This window comes from Chanos chanos, chromosome 6 (assembly GCF_902362185.1).
Source record: "Chanos chanos chromosome 6, fChaCha1.1, whole genome shotgun sequence".
Taxonomy (NCBI): Eukaryota; Metazoa; Chordata; class Actinopteri; order Gonorynchiformes; family Chanidae; genus Chanos; species Chanos chanos.
This window is the reverse complement of record NC_044500.1, coordinates 20412452-20427870: the sequence shown is the minus strand read 5'-3', so window position 1 is coordinate 20427870 and position 15419 is coordinate 20412452. Positions and strand designations below refer to the sequence as shown.

Sequence of the window (15419 nt, the reverse complement as noted above, 5' to 3'; positions counted from 1 at the left end):
CTGTTTATCAATTGCGGAAAAGTCTTGAGTTTGTCGCTTCGCAGTCAGTCCCGTTAATCAACTACTGGAACGCAACTTAAGCAATTTACTGAGAGGATAATTTTAGTAAAATAGTTTGAATTGAGGTAGATAGTTTAACGAGACTTCAAAGCCTCTCGTCAGCTGCAGTTATCGCGGGATTTGATCAGCTGATGGATCTGTTTTTAGAGTGTGCCGTTCGGACGGTCAACACGTGGGGAGGTGAGAGAAAGAGACAGACACATTGAACTGGGGGACACGCTGGGATTGTACAGGGCCGAGAATACGTAACATTATCTTACAAGACTGCAGTTCACAGTGGCGGTGCCAAGGACATTTAAACACAGTACGTATATTTCGAATGTATGCTCTGTGGCGTTGACAGCATACAGGACGGCAAACGACCTGTTTATTCTTTAACGTTTAACCAAACAAGTTAGCTCGCTAGCCTCTCTGCGGGCTAGTTAGCTAGCTAGCTTCTTTCATTTACTGTATCGTGTTGCCCTCTATGTAACATTTATATGGCCAAGTGGGCAAGCCATTCCAATTGCCTTCACTACAATGAAAAAAATCAGTGCTTTTTATATCTGTATCCTTGCCAAGATTGCACGCGTGCTATCTATATATAAAATGGGGCTGTTAGATAACTAATTATGGCTTCCACCCCAGCCTTGGAAAATGTTCATTAGCTCTCTTGCTAATATTGACTGTAGCTTGCTAACCTCCACGAGTGTTCTGACTGCCTTTTGGCAGGCAAGTTGTGTGGCTAGCATAACCAGGAGTCCCTTGCATTGAAGGTTTCGGCCGAGTCTCCATTGTCGGGGACATTATTATACATGAACCATTTTTGTTTATTGCCTGTTTGTATCGTTTTGCTTTAGTTTTTTTCGGAGACACTGGTTTTCTCACAAGTGTCTTATATATGACTGTTGCGAAACTCCATGCACGTTTACAGCTTGACATGCTGCAGTAGTTAAGGTGGTGCTAGGCATTGAGAGCAATATTTGAAGAACCAGGCTTTCCAAAACGATCAGAGCCATCAGCCTCAAAATGTTTACGAGTTGTTTACAGGTATTCTCGCATGCAGGTGACGAGACAGAAGTATCTACACGCGGCGGTTAGCAGTCCTTGTGTACTTGCACGCTCACTCTAGGATACCTCTGGATGACATCATCAGACTATTCCTTCCTCGCGGTGTAGTTTGCTGGACTCGTTGTAATTCATCGCGCGCCGCGGCCTACCATGCTTCAGTCATATTACTACTGTAGGTCAGCATCTGTTCAATAGCTTGTTCGTTATTTGATTTGTTTGGCTGTCGGTAAACTTAGCATCTCACTCGTATAATTAATTAACTGAACCTTGCGTAATATCGGACTGACAAGGTCGCCTTGCTGTATTTTGCCATTCACATACAGAATTCGGGATTTTTGAATGGTCGCTACAGTAGTCGGCTAATTTGCTAGCATATACTATGTTGCCAGTTGCAACCTCGAGGTAAGCTAAAGTAACGAAGCATCTAGTCCTGGTAGGTTGATCTTGGTAAATCGTACTTTTAATTCCCCTCGCTTTGTCATATACTGCAAATAGGACAAAATGCATGTGCATGCTACTTGTTTCATAATTTATATGTAACTGCTGTTGACGGACGACAGCATTAAAAATGATCTATGCGGTTACGTTTTCAATGTACCGGTTAACTAGCTGAGACAACCGGCAAGCTGGATTCGATTTGGTGCGTAATTACCATCGGGGGCTCACGGTGAAGGTTGCTTTGTATTCTAAATGCAGCAACACTAATAAGCTGCTTACACTGCCGCTGCTCAGTCGTCTCTGTGGTTTGCAGCTAACGCGTTGAGCAAATACAGTGACCCCGTCGTTATCTACCCCCAAGGTCGTACAGGAGCGTCGCTTGATTCCTGACTCAAGTTTGCACACACGCGCTCAGGCCATGATGGTGTGCGTGTAGTGTCAGTTGTAACTTTGTGGGCGTTTATTTAACCTTATCGAAGGTGAATGTCTGAGGAACCGCGGTTGCCGATTATGTACAGGATAAAGTTTGTCACCGCAAACCGCAGTAATAACGGCTCCCTGCCTTTGGATTTTTCCTTTTAACTATAATGTATTTAACGCTGTCTCCTCATCCCGATATATTAAGGTATTCACATCGCACCTGTGTATATATCGTTATGGTTGACAAGCTAAAGTGATTTTGCTCTTGAACAGCAAGGTAGAACTGTAGGTGAACTCTGTGTTTCTAGATGTCTGCCGTTGTTTTGTGTTCCATATAAACTCCTCAGAGTTAGGGAAGAGTAATATTTGTTTTTCTCCTTCTGTTAAACTAGACGTTGTAAATAATTTCAAACGCTTCTGTGTGCTGTATGTATCCATTCATTAACTCTAGTTTGCTGTTAAAATATTTGCATCCTGTACAGAGTATTAGGAATATGAATATTGGAGTAAATTATACACAGTACTCACTGTGAGACAATGCAAAGGTCATTGTTAATTTCATTGGATGAAAATGAAGTTATTTCTGTAACTCTTGAATAGGTCATATAAGCGGTTTGAGTGGAAAAGCAGTGCAGGTGACTGAACATTAAAAATTCAGTGGTGTTACTTCTGTGACACAGTTGGGTTGTGCTAACTGTTTATTGGTGCATCTCAGATGTCCAGTTTTGATAGTAGCCCTTGTGTCATTTTTGAGGCTGGCCTTCTCCAGTGATTGCGCTATCTTTACTGTCAAGCGCTGATGTTAGGACCTGACCCTCAAATGGAAACGAATCACCTGTGATGTGGCATGTTCTGTTTCATGGTCACCTGTTTCTCTTTGCACTTCTGCGTCTGTTTGTGTATTGGGGGTGTAAGGAGGCCAAATGGGTGCCCCAACGGGCCTTTACTGAGGGAAAAGTGAGTGAGTACTGGATTACCCACCCTTTTCCAGTCACATTTAGGTCTATTTCCCTCCAGTTCACAACTCCCAGTAACCAGCCGTCTGCAGCATTGTTCACTGGAACTTCAGTGACTGCACACATGCATTTCAGGGACATGGGAACCAATTCAGTGCAAATCTGGTTGGTCCCGCTTTGATTTTGTTTGCATATTACGATATGCCATTTGGCAAGTGAAAGGAAGTCTTTGTTCAGTGTCAAGTATTGATCCTCAAAGATTAACCAGATGTCATTTACAGCATTCCTATGGTGACTTGCAAAGCTGTCAGTCACAAACATTTGTTTCCTCTGGTAACTGCATTTCATTTCCTTGCTTTGCTTATCGCTAGTAACCATTGGTCTGTTGGCCTATAAACCCAGTAAAAAAAGATCTCCTTGCTTCAACCTGTCCAGTATTCTCAGCTGGGCTTTCGACCTGGTTTCCTTTTGTCGTAAGTGACCTCAGTCCGACCTGAAGGAGGAACCAGCACATCACACCATTGAGGTGTCGCTCTTAATCTAACGTCATTCATCTCTGAGCCTCTTAGCCTTGAAATCTCTGTATTAAGGTCCTCTGACTACGTTGTGCACTTAGCCTGCCGTTGAGACATACATATTACTGAGCTCTGGAGATTCTGTGGTCCTTTTTTTTTTTTTGTCTCTGATTTGGTGAGGCTTGTTTGACTTGCTCTGTATCTGTATATTGACAAGAGGCAGGTTACCTCGGGTGACCCTTAACAGAATTGTCAACTTATTTTGTCTGCATGCATTTGTTGTCCTTTAAGAAGTTGGCACCTCAGCTATCCACTGCGAGTGCATCTGATTATTTGTGATATAAACGAGTAACTTCAGCATGCGTTGAAAAAAAAAAAAAATACCCTATGTGTTTTCAGGTTTGTGAGCTAGATCGCAGGCCTGTTTACTGTTTAGGCACGGTGTGTTCTGAGCCCTGCACTCTGAGGCTTTGGCACGCCCAGATCTTGTAGGATCAGAGTCCAGGTGGAATGGCAGTGGCTAGCTGCCTGCCATCCCTGACTCGGAATATCAATGCTGAAGGGCAGTGGAAGCCCCCGTGCTTCCTTGCAGCCTTTCAGAGAGGAGGTAGGGAGGGAGTTGGTGTCACCCCTACGACACATTCCTTCCTTGTACAGGCTATGCTGCTTTGGTTCAGTTAAGGAAAGGCATGCCTCCATGTCCTTTTTTTAACACAGAGAGACAGTGCTCTCCTCAACCAATCAAAGCTGGTGGAGTTGGACAGGCAGTTCTGACAGCCAGTCAGTTCAAACCTCAGTCCTTGTGGCACTAACATAAACGTTCCGTCGTAGCTCTGGAGAAACCTCCCCCCCTTTTTTTTTTTTCTTTGAGACCGTTCTGCTGTAAGAGAACGTGTTACGTGAGTGTGGTTATCTACGCTCATGTACCACAGAGCAAGAAATGACGGGCTGGTGCATTGACTGGTATTTCACCAGTAATGTAAAATATGATTTATGTTTGTCTCCCAAAACCATTTAGGTATTTGAATTTAAATAGTTTAATAGTTTGCTGCTGGAAATTAGACATGGGGCAAACTGCTGAGTAGCATCGTATACAGGCCAGATAATAAATAATTTCCTGCCCTCTGTTGAATGGTTAAGTCTGTTGTGTTACATCTTGATGGTAATCCATCTGATTTATTGATAGAAATGTATTTTTTCCCCCCCTTTCTTTATCCAGTTATCATTTTTGTTTTGTGCTTTGCATTGACCTTGCCTGCAGCCTTTGAAACATTTCAGAGTTGTTTTTGTCCCATCTTAAAGCGACTTCATAATATCTCGTAGCGGCAGCGTGTATCAGTTTCGCAGTAGTACTCAGAGCTGTGTGAACATGGTCGTAGTATGTGGCATCCTGTTGAGAATCTGACCCACCCTTGCAGTGTCTTGTACAGAGAGTGTACAGTTGTGTTAGCTGTAGAGTCTCTCTGATATTTCATGACAGTATGTGAACCCCTTGTGCTTAATTTCTGTGTGCTGTTTGAGGGCTGAGTGCTGTAATAGTACAGTGGAATAATGGCAATTTCAAATGTGTTTTTTTTTTCTTTGAATAGTATTTTGTGGGTAATGCACTTTTCTCTGTTGTTCCGACAGGTGTAGTAGATAGGGTCCTGAGGAGATGCCGCTGAGGTTCCGGTCCTTTGTCCCGTACACACTTCCTGGGGTCCTAGCGCTAATAGGTTGGTGGTGGTACATCTCCCGTAAGAAAGGACGGATCACCAGCCATGACAGCCAAGAGGGGGGATCGGTGAGCCTGTTGGCTTCACCTAGCGAGGGCAGCAATGGGATGGTGGACAAGGGTTGCCCGTCTGCGGGCGGCACACACCGTAGGACGAGCAGAGACAAAGCGAAGGCCAAAGAGCAGAAGCTTGTAGAACAGCAGGAGGTTGTAGCACAAGTCCACGTCCCAGCCTCAAAGGCAGTGTCAGAAGAACAGCCTTCTCTGGCCACAACGCTGCAGAGAGAGCTGGATTCCCTTCCCCATATCGATAAAGCGACAATAGAACCTCAGCAGAGCCTTCCGGAGACTGTCAGGCAAAAACAGCCCGTCTTAACCGCACACCTCTCAGAGACGGTGGGCGGCAAGCCTCAACAGAAGGGACCAGAGGGAAGTGTTGTTGGCGATCTAGAGCAGTCACTTGCAGGAAGAGAGCCAACCATCACTGCCTTGGATACACAGTCACTGGAGAAGACGGTAAACAGAGAGGAACCTACCACCAAGGAGTCCACCCCAGTACCTGTTGCTGTCTCTGGAGTAGTCAGTGCAGTTACCACCAGCGCAGAGCTGGCGAAAGCGGAAAGACCGGAACCGGAGGGGGAGGTGGCTGCAGAGGAAATTACTCTTTCGTTTGCGGAAAACCTGCAAGCCGACTTGGCGAAAGACGGCCTCTCTTCCACCAAACAAGAATTACCCCCCACAGCTGCTGAAAGAGATCTGTCTGCTACCCCCCTTGCATCCAAACAAGAACCTTTCTGTCCAGAGACCCCTTCAGCGCTTGCCTCACCTTCTCATTTCTCCACCAGCACACCTGCCACTGAGGCTTCCACTGCGGAGGACTTGGGCACTCAGCAGCTCCAGGAGAATGGAGTGCCGGCTCAGCCAATGGAGGGAGGTGAAAGCATAGAGGAGCTCCAGCGCCTCGCGGCAGGTCTGATCACAGAGGTCATCTCGGCAGCCACCCAGGAGGTCATGACGATTGACAGCCGCGAGGCAGAGTCGGGAAGTTTTAGGACAACGGAGCCTGGAAGCAGCGGCACGCCGTCCTTCAACGGGAGGCTGAGTGGAGTACACGAAGAAGTTGCGAGGGGAAGGACGCAGCCCGTGACTGAGAGGACCTCTTCCTCAGTGACCCACACAGATAGGGAAGAGGTGGTTAATGGCTGTCTAGCAACTTCAGCGTGGGATCCACTGAAGGACACTAGCAGCAAGTCTAAGGAGAGTGAGAGGAGAGGCCATTCAGTGAGGAGTGCACAAGGAGTCCTAGAGGCCAGTCCGGTGTTGGCCAAGCTCCAGGCTGAAGACGCGGCAGCAGTGGCGGAAGATTCCGGATGTAGCACGTGTCAGTCCGAGGACGGCACCAGCACGGAGGACCTCCTTCACAGCTCTGGGTTGTCCTCGGCGTTGCCTGAGAGCAAAGAGGACCTCATGCAGATATCAGGGATGTCAAGGGATTCGGAAGGCAAGGAGGAGAGCTTTCGGAGAAGCCCTGGGGTTGGAGCCCTCAAGGAGATTACATCGCCGTTGACGACGGAGCACGTTGCTGCTGCCGCTTCTGCGGCGGCCGCTGCCGATGAGACCAGGCTGAACGGCACAGGCCTCAGGAACGGAGCACACACAACCAATGAGACAGACGCTGACCAGTCTGGAGGTGAGTCCTGTGTCCTCATTGGCTATAGACAGTCGTCCATCAGCTCAGTCATAGAAATTACCTTGTTTTTTGATCCTTGGTGGTATACCAATATGAAAGTGAACATTAGGGTCACATTGTACAGCCACAATCAGGTTTTTGAACCATAAAGAGGTAGTAGCATATTTCACAAACCTCTTATATCTGTTATTCTGATTTTTAACTAAAATGGCAGATTCGTTGCAATGCATGTTAAGGGAGGCCTAATGACAGATCTAATACATTATGGAGAAAATGGACAATCTCAAATTGGGTTGCTTTCTCTTAGATGTAATTTATTGAAGTATCAGGCCATGATTTGATTTACATGTAGCTGAACATCTGAAAATGATCATTCAAACTCCAAACCCTGTCTTCCATATACAGTAATGGTATACAGTAGTTGTTCAAATGAAATTTTCATGTGCTCCTGCCATTTTGAATAATAGGCCTGTAACTCTGTGATGGATTTGCATCTTTCTTTTCTTTTTTTAAGCATGTTGCGCACAGTGGTCTGAAACAATAGAGCGTGTGTGAGTGTGTGTAAGGATCAGTGTTTCTCCAAACTCAGAGACTGTGGGTTTAATTTTATTACCTGTGTACAGTCGTCTCAACAGCTCAGATTCCCAGTGCCACAGGTCACGCGATCAGACCTCTCCTGTCTGCGCAGGTCCATGCTTACAGCTTGTTCTGTTACGGCCTCCTAACCCGGCGAAGCCGGTTCTGGTCGGATTTGAATAGTCACCTCAGCTTGGCATGTGTGGGTGGGCGGAGGTGTAATTTCACGTCTGATTGGTGACAGGAAGCACCTGTGTTGGTGTGGGGAGATTTGGAGTGGAACTAGCTGAGTGTGAAGTGAGCTCCAGCTACTGTTCCTCTGTGACCTTCCCCTGCTGAGCTTTGACCCCTGAGAACTGATATAGCTCCTAAAAGCCACATACTTAAAAGACATGATCCCCACGACAAGCCGCCTGTCAGTGAAAAAGCACACATGCATTTCTGCTAAAAGGGGTTTTCATTCTCTCTAAAGTTGAACTGGTTTGGTCGAATTGGTCCAGAAATACCCAAAACTAGCCCAAGACGACCCCAAAACAAAATCCCAACTGAAATGAGTAGTAATTTGTGCAGGATTTAAAAAAAAAAGAATAGCAATTGACTGTAGGTCAGGTTCCAGTGGTACTCAGTACCATAAGAGCAGGGCTGAGTGAAATTGGTTTTATTTTGTCCATTTTCACTAACCTATCTATTTGCCGGTTTATTTATCTATTGTCACTGAAGTGCTTTGTCACTGAGTTTATCCTTTCACTTTTTTGTTCTAGAGTTGTATCCGTGTTGATCTGTAGTGGCTTTGAAAGCAAATAATATAAAAGTGATGAGCAAAAATATTTTTAAACTCTTTAATTCTCCACTTATTTAAGTCAGCAGGTCAGGGGTTCACCTGCCAAAAAAAAACCCTTCTGCTGTCTGGTTTGTACAGCCCATCCAGATGCAAACAGCAGACTAAAGACAACCACAGGAGGCTTAGACTCACTGGCTGTAAAGAGAAAATGCAGAAAACTCCCATTTGACATTGCTGGCGGTCAAACCATGAACTGTGGCACTGATGAAACAGAAAGGATGGATCTGGAAAAAAGAGAGCTGTCGACCTGCAAAAGTAACGTGGATATGAGTGCAAAGTACAGGGGCATTCGGCCTTTTTTTTTTTTTTTTTTTAAATTAACTGAATAGGAGTACTAAAGCTGAATCATTTTCTTAATCATCTGTTTATTATTATCATTTTGCCAAGGTAAGCTGGTTTCAGTTGGTTACCAGTATACTGGCTCCTCACACTTGACCTGTGAACCTGCCTGTGTTTTTTTCGTCTTTCCTCGGTATATCCAAGGATTCAGAATCCACAGAAACACTGACTGTGATGTGGAGCTTCTCCCAGACACACCAGTTTTACTTCACAGTTTTGTCAGGTGAATTAGAGCTGTCTAATTGTCAGGCTACATTTAGACAGCTCTGTTTGTCCCTGCAGGCAGAGGCTATTTGCCTGTGAAGTGCACCTCGCACGTTAAGAGCTGTGTTTAGGGTAGAAACAGAGGGCATAACGTCTCTCTGCACATCTGCAGGAAGAGCTTTTGAATAGGATCTGTCTACCAACAGCATGTTCATATCCAGAGAGTGTTTGTTTGTGGAGAATCATCTGCATTTTGACAGTCATGCATTTGCTACAGTTGAGCCTTTTTTTTTTTCAATCATGTATCAGCAGAGCCTTTTTAGGTCTGTTTGTTGTAGTTACCTGTTGCTTGGTAAAGGAGGAAGAGCCGGTATAGAGTGACTGTCTGTGCGTCTTTAATGCTGGGAAGAGGTAGTACTGGCAGGTGTCTGTTGGCCTTCCTCCCTAAGCACTCCTGCAGGGGCGTGTGAAGGCAGAGCCTGTCCCTTGCAGTTAGTTTCAGATGGTGGTGTTTGTTTCTCCCTCCAGTGGGAAGGAAACTCAACCTGTGTCGTCAGGTCATGCTGCTCAGATCTACTGGAATGTCTTCAGCCGAGGGTTTGGTGTCTTTCTCATCATGGTAGATTTTTCTGGAAAAGGAGGGTGGTGGATTTTTGGTGGTAAAGTGCTTTCAAAGGTTTCCTTAGAACAGTAAAATAAATATAAATGTGAGTGTGTGTGTTTTCTGAAACCAGGTTCAGATGTGAACAGCATGGATTCAGTGGACAGCGGATGCACCTTGGGGACTGGAGAAGGCCAACAGAGTGGCAGCCAATCACAGAACTCTGAACTCATTGTGTGGGAGATTGAGGTGCCAAAGGTGAGGTTGCACCCCTCAGCGTACACACAGACACACACAAACACAGATTCCACCTCAGACATCCTGAATTCTGTGCCAGCCTAAAGAAACAGTATTGATAAACCTTGTAAAAAGTCTAGTGTCTATATCTCTGACAAACGGAAACATTCTTAAATATTTGTTAGAGTTCTCATGGTTGTGACAGAACTTCAGAGGTTTGTTTGTGAATGAAAGTCAGTGATAACAGTTGCTTGGTTGACCACAATGTCTGAGCCTGTCTAGGTCGGTCTGTGAGTGTGGATAACAGGATGGCAGCATTGTCTAGAATGAGCACCTCACAACTTGGTTGTACTTTGTTTTATTTATTTATTTTTTAAACTAACAAAACTGTAAGTCTGTAACAGATCTGTTCCTCCCTCTCCCTGTCTTTTCCAGCATCTGGTGGGCAGACTGATTGGAAAACAGGGGAGATATGTGAGCTTCCTAAAACAGAGCTCCGGAGCAAAGATCTACATCTCCACTCTGCCTTACACTCAAGAGTTTCAAATCTGCCACATAGAAGGTGAGTTAGCCTTCCTGTAAGTGTGACACACTGTGATTGGTGGAGAAACATATGCCCTGGCAAGTCATTGGTCAGCGGGTTGCTGTATGTTAATAGATTTTGGAAAGCGTCTGTGAATCCTACAACAAAGAGTAAAACATGCTCCAGTTTTACCAGGCTGGAAGATCAGGGTGTTTTTTTTCCCCTCCTTCTTCTTTCTTGGCCACTTCAGTGCAAAGTGCCAAGTGCAACTTTGCCAAGTCAGTGAGAAATTTGGATTGGTTCAGTTGGATAGCTGGTTAGCTGACTATCTGTAATATAAGTGTCTCTAACTACCTCCAGTAGTGTGGAGGAGCTTGATTAATGTAAGAACCCTAGCAAGAGCAATGATGTGAATTGCTTTTTGAGCTTTCCAATAAGACTCCAAGGCCATGTGGGAGGAAAGATTTTCCTGCATGAGAAATGTCCATTGGAAATGAGTGGCTCTGAAGGGAATATGTTGGGATTGGCATTGACCTCTCAGAGCCAGGCTTTCTAAGAACGCCACCCCCCCCCCCCCCCCCCCCCCCCCCCCCTTAGGCATCAGGTTTCTGTTTGGTACTGCTGGGCAACGCTGGGAAAAGAAGAAAAAAACAAAAATAGCAAAGTACAGTCAAAAGTCCTTAGGTGAGCTTATCTGAGGCAGTTTTTCTGCAGAGGCCAGCAGGTTTTCCTTTCAGCCTGATCACAGGCAGCACAAAGTCAGAGCTATGCTGTTTAAGTGGCTAAAGAACAACAAAAAAAAAGGTTAATGACCTTGAATGACCTTGAGAGCCGCAACCTGGATCTAGACAGTTTTTGCACTTTGACTGTAAGGCTGCTGTCCATCAGGTGTGTGTTGAGGGACATAATGGTTCAGAGATTGCAATGTACTAGGTCACAGTTCAGTACATTTTGAATATGGCAGGGGGCGAAATGCTGAATGTTAATTTGCTGGCTGACCAACAGACACTTTGCTTTGCCAAAGTGAACTTATCTGATGGGATAAGAGTTTTGAAATAACATTCAGTGTGTGCAGAAAAGTCCCATGGTCTGAATTTCATCGCGTGCTGTTTGTGTGAATTTTCTCGCACATTGTGTAGTTCTGTACATTGTATTAACACTTGGCCGGTGGGAAAATTTTTCAGCTGGCAGTACACACCAAACATAAGGTTCCATAACAAACAGTTAAACATGCATACAAACATACACCCAGTTACAGCTAAACCCCATATAAATTTGGCAAAGGCATGTGAAAGATTCAGAAGTCTAGGTGTTTATTGTTTGAACTGTCAATAGCTACTTACCTGCAAAAAGAAAATATCTAAATGCCTCCTCCAAACATTATACCAGCAGCGTCAGGTCATGTTTTAGTTCTGTTTGTTTGCATGACATAACATGGAGTATTGTTTGTATGTTGGGGCAGAGACGTCGATGATGAAGATCAAAAACTGAGGAGAAATAATTGTAAACTTGACGGACTCTTGACATGGAGTCTTGGTTCTCAGAGTGCCTTCGTAAGCACCGTTCATTGTCAGTGGCCTTGTGTGTTTTTTTTTTTTTTTCTTTTCTTTTCTTTTTCTTTTTCTTTACCTTTGAATCTTGAAAGTGATTAGAGTATTGAAAGTCTCCTTCTCCATCCAGGGACACAACAGCAAGTGGACAAAGCTCTTGCTTTGATAGGAAAGAAGTTCAAAGACTTGGACTTGACCAACCTGTATGCACCACCTCCTCTTCCCCTCACGCTGCCCTCGCTACCCATGACGTCCTGGGTAAGGCTGCCCCCCCCCCCCCCCCCCCCCCCCAGACGTCATGACTGGGATCACCTCATCATTTACATCATGGCTCCTCTTCTTTTGGTTTTCTCCCTCCGTATTTTCTCCTCACACTCTCTCTCTCTCTTTTCTGCCTGTCCGAAGCTCCTGTTGCCGAGTGGCGTGACAGTGGAGGTGATCGTGGTGAATATTGTGTCAGCGGGTCATGTGTTTGTCCAGCAGCACACTCACCCTACGTACCACGCCCTACGGAGCTTGGACCAGCAGATGTTCCTGTGTTACTCTCAGCCTGGCACACCTGCCCTGCCCACTCCTGTTGAAGGTAATGCACACACAGCCACTGTAAGAACCACTTGAGAGTTGGTTACTCAGGTTTGTATAACAAAGAGCTTTGGCCATTTCTCTCTCTCTCTCTCTCTCTCTCTCTCTCTCTCTCAGTGGGTGTGATCTGTGCTGCACCAGCTGTGGATGGAGCATGGTGGAGAGCACAGGTTATCTCTTTCTACAAAGATTCCAACGAAGTCGAGATCCGTTATGTCGACTACGGCGGTTACGACAGAGTGAAGATCGATACCTTGCGTCAGATAAGGTTTGAATCCTGGTCTTTTAGCACTCATTCCTCTGCATTAATGGAGCTGTCTTTTATGTGTTTTAGTTCATGCTGATTTATGTGAATGTTATGCTTCAAATGTTAGATCGGACTTCGTGACGTTACCGTTCCAGGGCACGGAAGTGTTATTGGACAACATCGCCCCTCTCCCAGGTACTGTACAGACACGCTCTTCTCTGGACTTAAACCATCAAACCATCTTCTCAGTAGTTCCTGCGTCTTTATTAAAGCAGTGTTTGTCTAGTTTATTAGAGCAGTGGTTGTCTGGTTTGTTAGAGCAGCGTTTGTCTGGTTTGTTAGAGAAGCCTTTGTCTGGTTTATTAAAATAGTGTTTTAGAGCAGTGTTTGGTTTAGTAAAGGCGTGTTTGTTTTATTAGTGCAGCGTTTGTCTGGTTTTGGCTGTGTTTAGCTAATAGAATGGTCTTTTCATTTTCACTTATCTATATGTTACATTATCTTCTGTAGGAGAAGATAGATTTTCAGCTGAGGCTAACTCTGCACTTGAGGAGATGACGAGAGGGGTAGCTTTGCTTGCACAGGTAAGTGTCTGTGTCCGTGCAGGTGTGCGACTGTGAGTATCTGTGCGTGTGTGTGCAAGTGTCTGTGTGCGTGCACCTGTGTAATTAAAAGAGAGGATGATAGTATTTTCACAATAATATTCAAAGCTTTAACAGTCCACTTTAACTGAGTTCCCTGCACTTAAACTTTAGGTTACGAATTACGACAATAACACAGGCCTGCCGTTAGTACAGTTATGGAACATGGTTGGAGATGAGGTGAGTGTTTGTTTTGTTTTGTTTTTTTAGTAAAATATGGTATTGTAATGTGTTGTTACTTAACAGCAGATAAGCCTTTTGACCCTTTTTGATTGGAGAGGGCTTGTAAAAGTCAGGATAGATCCAGATGTAATTACGTCCTCCTCCGGTTTCGGGACAGTCAATTTTGAGCTTGTTTGGGAGTGTTTACTTAAATTGCTATTTCTGAAAGTGTTATATTTTTATAGTTATGCTGAAAATTGATGGGTTTTTTTATTCCCGTCTCTCCTTCAGCTTGTGTTGCTGAACCGCACCTTGGCAGAGCGAGGCTTTGGCACCTGGGTGGACAGCTTCTAAATCCACTCCCCCCCCCCCCCCCCCCCCGGTTAACCCTGCTCTTGTCCTCCTCCACTCCCCCGCCATCTCTGCCCTCCTGACATGCCCCCCCCCCCCAGCCCTTCTTCTATACCTAAAGTGCACATCACTGGCTATGGAATTTTTTTTAAGCACCTGTTTGCAAAAGATATCAATGTACTGTATTGAAAAAAAATGAAGAGTAAGCCAACATCCCACCAGTAATCTCACCCTGAGAACTGAGGAACGGAAAGATGTGAACTTTCCGTCACGTACTTGTAAATTAAGAGATGAAAAGAAGAATCTATATGGTAACTAAATAAAAGGTTCATGGTTTTTTTTTTGTTTTTTTTTAATTTTGTTTTTTCGTCCAGCCGGACACCTTCCAAGCAAAACTGACTTTGGAGTACTACGCTGTGGAGGTGTTTCTCTCCGCAAGTACTGTACACTAAAAGTAGGATTTTTGATGCTACTACCGTCTCGACACTGTAGGGGATTGTCGAAGCTATCAGTGAGAAATCGAACTCTATCTCTCTGTCCTGTGCATACTTCAGTTTTTGCAAGCCTCTACCTTCAATTCCACATGCTCACTGAATTATTTTGAGATGGTTTTTCTTGGAAAAGCCTTGTCTGGGTTTGGTGTCTGTAGTCACTGAGAAAACACGACTGCTGCTTTAAGAGTGCTGGGGGGCTGGGTTTTGAGAACAGGCGTCCCTCGGTGGGGGTGTGAGAGGGTTTTAAGAGCTGTGGCTGATGTCCTTCTGTGCAAGTCTGGTTCTTTTACCCTAACTCTCTGTCTGTAATACACTGTGGCCTTACGAGGGGGGAAAACAAGACCACACCCCTGCCTCCTCTCTCTCTCACTTACACGTGCATACACTCTCAGCCATTGGTAAACATCTTCCAAACTGCCTTCAGTGTGTAAGGGCATCTTACCCAGGCGCCACTGTACCATCGTGTTTGGCATCTGGCGCAGTGATTCTGATAACACTACCGTCAGAGGAGGTGGGGAAGTGAGGAAAGCTATCAGTTTTTGGGAGGTCTGGCAGTGACTCCGCGAACAGAGCACTGCCTCTGTGGCATAATCTGAAGAACGCTCCTCCTGGCCGCACCCAGCTGCTCAGAACAAGAGGTGTCGTCACTACGTGTCTATTTCAGGATCAGAAATCACTAAACCTCTGGCTGGACTGAGCTCCAGAGGAGAACACTACAGAAGGAAGACAGTGGAGAAATTGGTCCCATTCTGGAATGGCGAGACTGTGTGTCTAATTGTTACGCATGTTATCCTGCTCCGGAGCTTTACTTTGGTGTAGTTTTTCACTCTGTTGGTTGAGTCGCGTCAGAATTTAGACTAGCTCTCCAGTCTGTTAGCATTTGTCAGCCGGGCTAAACCAGTACAGCTCTATTCAAAGTCAGCCTGATCCCTGGCCCATTAAAACAGTTTCTCTATCATACAAACACACATACACTCTTCAACATTTCTGTGCTTCCATATTTTTGAGTTTGATTTGACCATGCACTCTGTTACTTCCCCATACTGTTGTCTGGAAGTTAAGCTGCCCTGTCTTAGCAGATGGTTCATGAATTGGAGGTGAAACAAGAAGTCTTGAGAATTGGCGCTCAAAATATTTCTTGTTTTGGAAAAAAAAAAGCTTTAAAATGTCACATTCACTGCTTTTTGTTTTTGTTTGAAATTGGAATTGAGGAGGTATGTTTTGTTACTGT

The 15419-nt window shown here is 45.0% G+C and overlaps 1 protein-coding gene across 2 annotated transcripts; it reads left to right on the top strand.

The window, feature by feature from the left end:
- Positions 1–262: 262 nt before the first annotated feature.
- On the top strand, positions 263–13705 carry akap1b (A kinase (PRKA) anchor protein 1b). 2 transcript variants are annotated; one of them, XM_030777132.1, is made up of 11 exons: positions 263–364; positions 5069–6843; positions 9538–9662; positions 10077–10203; positions 11845–11972; positions 12120–12297; positions 12414–12564; positions 12671–12738; positions 13051–13124; positions 13296–13361; positions 13635–13705. In XM_030777132.1, exons 2-11 carry the CDS (start codon positions 5094–5096, stop codon positions 13695–13697), a joined length of 2730 nt encoding a protein of 909 aa, XP_030632992.1. In that variant the 5' UTR covers positions 263–364; positions 5069–5093; the 3' UTR covers positions 13698–13705. The 2 variants fall into 2 exon arrangements, with proteins under 2 accessions (XP_030632992.1, XP_030632994.1); XM_030777134.1 differs by lacking the exon at positions 263–364 and adding an exon at positions 2150–2173.
- The last annotated feature ends 1714 nt before the right edge of the window (positions 13706–15419 follow it).

Excerpts from the sequence above, each read along its gene's own strand:
- akap1b (XM_030777132.1), top strand. The coding sequence starts at position 5,094 with ATGCCGCTGAGGTTCCGGTCCTTTGTCCCGTACACACTTCCTGGGGTC. Across the intron at positions 10,204-11,844 it reads TCAAATCTGCCACATAGAAG|GGACACAACAGCAAGTGGAC; the intron begins GTGAGTTAGCCT and ends TTCTCCATCCAG. Across the intron at positions 11,973-12,119 it reads CGCTACCCATGACGTCCTGG|CTCCTGTTGCCGAGTGGCGT; the intron begins GTAAGGCTGCCC and ends GCCTGTCCGAAG.